General features: G+C 35.9%; 1 protein-coding gene across 1 annotated transcript; it reads left to right on the top strand.

The window, feature by feature from the left end:
- LOC107626316 (RING-H2 finger protein ATL70) lies at positions 4,159-5,326 on the top strand. The gene is made up of 2 exons (XM_021116633.1): positions 4,159-4,289; positions 4,380-5,326. The coding sequence occupies exon 2, from the start codon at positions 4,390-4,392 to the stop codon at positions 4,939-4,941; it is 552 nt and encodes a 183-aa protein (XP_020972292.1). The 5' UTR covers positions 4,159-4,289; positions 4,380-4,389; the 3' UTR covers positions 4,942-5,326.

Here is a 5,959-nt window from a genome sequence, read left to right as displayed (position 1 = left end):
GACTCTAACTCTAGTGAGTAGTGACAACAAATACTTATTTTTCTTTTCTTTTTCTCGGTCAGGGCAACGGGCCCACAGCTAGGCCCAGACCCAAACAACACAGAAGATCCACCCGACCCGGCTTCAGGCTGCGAATGGTGAATGATGATTAGCCTCCCTACTGCTGCAGAAATCGAAGCGCCACTCCTCCCGCATCGAGCACGCTGTCTCTGGTTCTCTCCGCAGTTCGGTCTCGGCACCTCCACCGCCGTCGACTTCACAGGGCTCGACTCCCTCCTCTCCTCGCCTTGGTTTCCCTAACAAATACTTTTTTTTTTTTGAAACAAAGGCAGCTCAACACATTAAAGTGGAGCAAACAAACAAACATAAATACATAAAATTGCAGACAAATAAACCAAGCTCCTGTCACCTCCTGTAATGCTATTAACCACCGAAAGAATCACCACCATTCCATTCTTTGTAATTCAACACCGTCCTTATTTGAATGAAGTCAATACTTGCTCTTTTATTATTGAAAATTTTGGCATTACGTTCCAACCAGATGTTTCAAATCACTGCAAAGAACGCCGTCATCCACAGCTTCTGCCCTTGTCTTCTGTTGTGCATGCCAATCTAACTCTCAAACAGTTCTTTCATGGTTCCAGGAATAATCCATGCTCTACCAAAGGATCGCAACCAAGAGCACCACACCTGCCATGTTACCTCACACTGAAGAAATAAATGCTCAACAGTTTCTATCCCCTTGTGGCACAGGACGCACATATTATCACTATTAATGACAACTCCTAATCTAGTCAACCTCTCTTTAGTATTAATTCTACCAACTAGCACAAACCATCCAAAAAGCTCAATTCTTGGGGGTACCAGACCTCTCCATAGTGCACTTGTGAAGCTATAGCTCGTGATCTCATCCGACAACGTCTCCGTTTGGATTACCTGCAGAAAGGATTTCGTGGAAAAGACACCTGTATTATCAAATTTTCACACAACAATATCCTCACTCTCAGATGACAGCTTCACTGGCCTTAACCGCTCATGAAGTTGATGGACAAGTTCTAGCTCCCATTGAAACAAGTCCCTCCTCCATTGAAAATTCCATATCCACTCTAATACATCCTAAAACCTACAGTCCCCAATTACAGCTCCTTGTTGGCTTGAAATAGAGAAGAGTCTTGGAAAACTCACTTTCAGAGGACCACCTTGAACCCAATTATCTTCCCAAAATCGGGTTTTCCTACCATTGCCGACTTCCATTGCTAGCCCACTCACCATTTTATCCCGCACCCTTTGTTCTTTGATATTCAGCTGGCATATGTCCTTCCAAGGCCCCCTTTGACCGGTAAAGACTGTGATGCTAGCATTACATTAGGGGCCAACTTGTTGCAAGAAAAAACAATCTTTTTCTACAACGAGCATTCTTCCTTTGAAAACCGCCACCACCACTTAAATAATAGTGCGGTGTTCCTAAGCACTGCATCTCCCACCCCCAAGCCCCCAGCCTTTTTCGGAGCCTGGACCAACTCCCACTTGACCAACGGTATACTATAGGTTTTGTCCTCCTTGCATCACATAAAGTTTCTTTGTAAAGCGATTAGCTTGTCCGCCACCGTCCGTGGCATCTTATACAAACTTAGGTAATAAATGGGCAAGCTATTCAGTACCGATTTGATGAGAACAAGCTTATCTGCTTTATTCAAAACCTTTGCTTTCCATAAACTGAGCTTCTGCTCCACCTTATCTATGATTGGTTTTCAAGTCTTCACCAAGCGCGGAATAGCTCCTAAAGAAACCCCAAGGTATCGAACATGCAACTCTGCTTTTTGGCACCCCAGTAGGCCACACGCATGATCGATCTATCCATCCTTGCTCACAGTTCACGGGGATCAGATTCGACTTATCAAAATTAATGCTCATCTCAGACATCAGCTCAAAATATCGCAACAACCTTTTATAGTTTACAATTGTTTCCGTCTTTGGCGGGCAAAATAAAATTGTGTCATCTACGAATTGTAGGTGCGACAATTCCACATGATCTCCCTCTACCAATAACGGCGCAATGTGCCCGTTCCTGACTGCTTCCCCCAGCATCATATGCAAAACATCAACAACGAGTACAAATAGAAGTGGAGATAGGGGGTCTCCTTGTCTTAAGCCCCTTTCCATCTTGAACGGCTTTGACGGTGTCCCGTTTACCAGTACTGACATAGTAGCCGTGGTAACACACTCCTTTACCCAATTCCTCCACCTTTGGCCGAAACCCATCTTCTGTAGCACAATATCAACAAAACTCCATCTTACTCTATCATATGCTTCTTGAAAATCCAGCTTGATGATAGCCGTTGTCTTTTTTCGCGCCTTTAGCCAATGAACTGTTTCACAAGCTATGAGTGCTCTATCATGAATTTTCCTACCATTTACAAACACCGTTTGAGTCTATCCTACCAACCCCGGTATCACGGATCTCATCCTCCTCACCAGCACCTTCGAAATCACTTTATACAAACAGTCCACCATACTAATCGGCCTAGAGTCCTTCACCTCCTTTGCCCCTTCAAATTTTGGGGCTAGTGTCACCCAAGTTACATTCGCATCCGTAGGTAACTGAGCACTTTGGAAAAATTCTAATACAGCTGCAATGAATTCCGGACCAATGTCTTCCCAACATTTCTTTATGAAGTTTATATTATACCATCACTCCCTGGTGCCTTGGACGATCCACAATCCCCCTGTGCCTCCTTTATTTTTTTGTTTTTGATTTTTTTTTTTTGGTCTTTTGGACTTTGGACTTGGGCCTATTTTGCGTTGCATTTTTGTTCAAACTAGTTTATATGGATCCATCTCTCTACATGACAGAGAATACACTTTGTATTCAAATCCTATAGCTATTGAGGTTTTTTATGAAAAAAAAAAAAATAGTTTTTCTTCTTTTTGCATCATTTTCATTATTATTACTGAACACTTTTATCAGAAGTAGTGGAGTGAAATTATTAAAACAAAACAAAAAGTTTAAAAGGGGAACAACTAATTACAGCAAAAAGTTAGAGAGATAAAGAAATGTATAACTATAAGCATAAGTGAATTTTAACAACTTTGTCATTTTCTCAACGATTAATAATAATAAATAAAAGAAACTAAATCTTAGCATCATGTTCTTCTTTCTTTTTTTTTCTATTTTGATATTTTAATATCAATCATATTATATATACTAAAAATCAGTTATAAAATTAATTAGTATATAAAATAAAAACCTATTTATCGTTTTCTCTTAGTTTTATTGTATCCACCATTATTGTTCGATGAATTGAGATGTTTAACCTACACAGTAATCTATGGAACTCGCTAAGGCAGCCAGCCATAAAGGAATAAATTATTGAACTCCATGAACAAGTATCCTAGTAATGCATGGAACGTGGCATTTTTCAACGTTTGATTATGACAGATAAGATTTGTTAATGTCCTTTCAAGAGAAAGGTGTTAAATCAGCACACACAATTGTAACATTCAGAGAGTTGACTTGAAACACATATAACTTGTGATGATCTATAATCCCACATAATTCTGGTACATGATTACATCAACAGTGGCGGTTTTGGATATTATTATCAATTTATATTTTATATATAACTCTGAATCTAGCTTAAATAAGATTTAATTTGCATATACTTAATAGTTTATGATCCTATTTAGTAATATTTTCAAATATAAATAATTATATAAATAAAAATATCTCTATATATTACCATAAAATTTGTTTAGTTTTTTATTCAACTAAACCATAAACATAAACATATATACATAATATTTCTATCTTATCTTTATTTCAACATTTTTATATTTCTATCTTAATATACAATTAAATTTAATTTTAATGTATTGTTAGTATAAAATAATTTACGCGTGATTTAATTACGTCACATTAATTGCGTAAATAATTATTCAAAAAAATAAATATAATTGTACGATTATGTAAAATGTTTTACACTATCAGTAATATCAAAATTAAACTTTATACCATTTAACAAATCTTTTAACACAATATTAATGTAAACATTGAGAAAATTAGCAATGTATTCACATGCAAGTCCCTTACTATTTGTACATTCTTTCTTTACTTAATCACAAATTAATCTTTCCTTGAATCAAAAGCAAGCCCTTTTTATTTGAAACCGTTGACTTTTTATATGATCATCCATTCATCCACACACAACACCCAAATGGCCATAACTTCATTTTGCCACAAACCATAACCAACATGGCTAACAAAAACAAAGCCACAGAAAAATTTTCAATTACTACCCATTATTTCATTATCCCACCACCTTTTAGTAGTTCTTCTTTTCCCTCATAATAATAACCAAGAGCAACAGCAAGAACAAGAAGAACAAGATCATGAGCAACCACAACACAACTAGTGATTCTTCTTCAGGATTCCTTGGATCCAATGACATAAGTGGATTTGGCTATGGCATTGGAATCTCAATTGGGATTCTTCTACTCATCACAACAATCACACTCACCTCATACTTTTGCACAAGAACACAAGTTCCAAACAATAACAACAGTAGGAGTAGGAGTAATCCTACTCCAGGTTCAAGGAGGAGCACCCAAGTATTCCTCGAACCGCAACACACGGTGGTCGATGTGGGACTAGATGAAGCAACAATTCTTGGGTACCCAAAGATGCTTTACTCAGAATCAAAGAAACTCAACAAGAAATCTGATGATTCAACATCAACATGTTGCTCAATTTGTCTTGGAGATTATAAGGGAAGTGATATGCTTAGAGTGTTACCAGATTGTGAACATGTTTTTCATCTGAAGTGCATAGATCCATGGTTGAGATTGCATCCAACTTGTCCTCTTTGCAGAACATCACCAATTCCAACACCACTTTCTACTCCTCTTGCTGAGGTTGTTCCATTAGCAACAAGAAGAGATTGATTCATATCATAGGTAGTTTTTTTTTTTAATTTAATTTTTTTTCTCATCATTGTCAGATTTGCCCATACTAATCACTAAAGAAGCATTTATCTCTTAGAGGGTATTTTTTATTTTTGTGTTTTTTTCTCCTTTATGGTACTTTATTGATTGATTCTATAGGAAGGTTTTCAAGTGTACCGTTGATCTTAATTATAAAAAGTATACTTTTTATAATTAAGATCAACGATTAAAAATCAGTGAAATACCGGTACGACGGCACACTTGAAAATTTTTCGATTCTATATTGTAAATTCTTCTTATGCAATATCTTTAGTCAGAAAAATAAAGAATTGTTGGAAATTGAAGATAAATTGTTCCATTAGAAACCAAAAGAGATTCATAGGTAGCTCTGTTTTTTTTTTTTTTGTCATTTTTTTAAAGAACTTTATTGTTGATTCTATATTGTAAACTCTTGTTCTGTACCTCTCAAGTTAGAACAGAAAATGTTGAGAATTGACATTTTCTTTCAATGTGTATAAATTCTTGCAATAATTCCTTACTTTTTTTTTTCTTTTCTTTTGGGGCAAATTTGATAGAAACTTTAAGTTATTAAACAAAGAAACAGCAAAATATATGGCTGGTCTAAGAATAATGTCATTGATGATGAAATGTATGTTAAATTAGTCACATATTTTACCTAACTCTCGGAAAGAGAAATAAATGAAAAGAGATAGCCAAACTAAGACATTTCTTTTCTTTTGCTTGCTATGCATACCTTAATTAATACCATATTTATTTTCAGCAGCCTACTCTTAATTTCAGCAGCCATACAATTCAAATAGATTTTTTTTTTTGTTTGGTGACTTGAATTCTAATAGATTTCGTTTTGCTAAATTTCAACTTTATAAAGGTATCGACTATAGTATTAACTAAATTTAAAAATGTATGTAGTAATTTATTGGCTAGTAGCAAACTCTTAAATGGAGTTCAGTACTGCGACGAATTAGTCCTTGTCCTGCCAAGTTTGAGGATACTATAG

Source organism: Arachis ipaensis, chromosome B02, assembly GCF_000816755.2.
Source record: "Arachis ipaensis cultivar K30076 chromosome B02, Araip1.1, whole genome shotgun sequence".
Classification (NCBI taxonomy): Eukaryota; Viridiplantae; Streptophyta; class Magnoliopsida; order Fabales; family Fabaceae; genus Arachis; species Arachis ipaensis.
This window is presented reverse-complemented; position numbering and strand designations above follow the sequence as displayed.

Coding starts and splice junctions, on each gene's coding strand:
- LOC107626316 (XM_021116633.1), top strand. CDS start 4,390: ATGAGCAACCACAACACAACTAGTGATTCTTCTTCAGGATTCCTTGGA.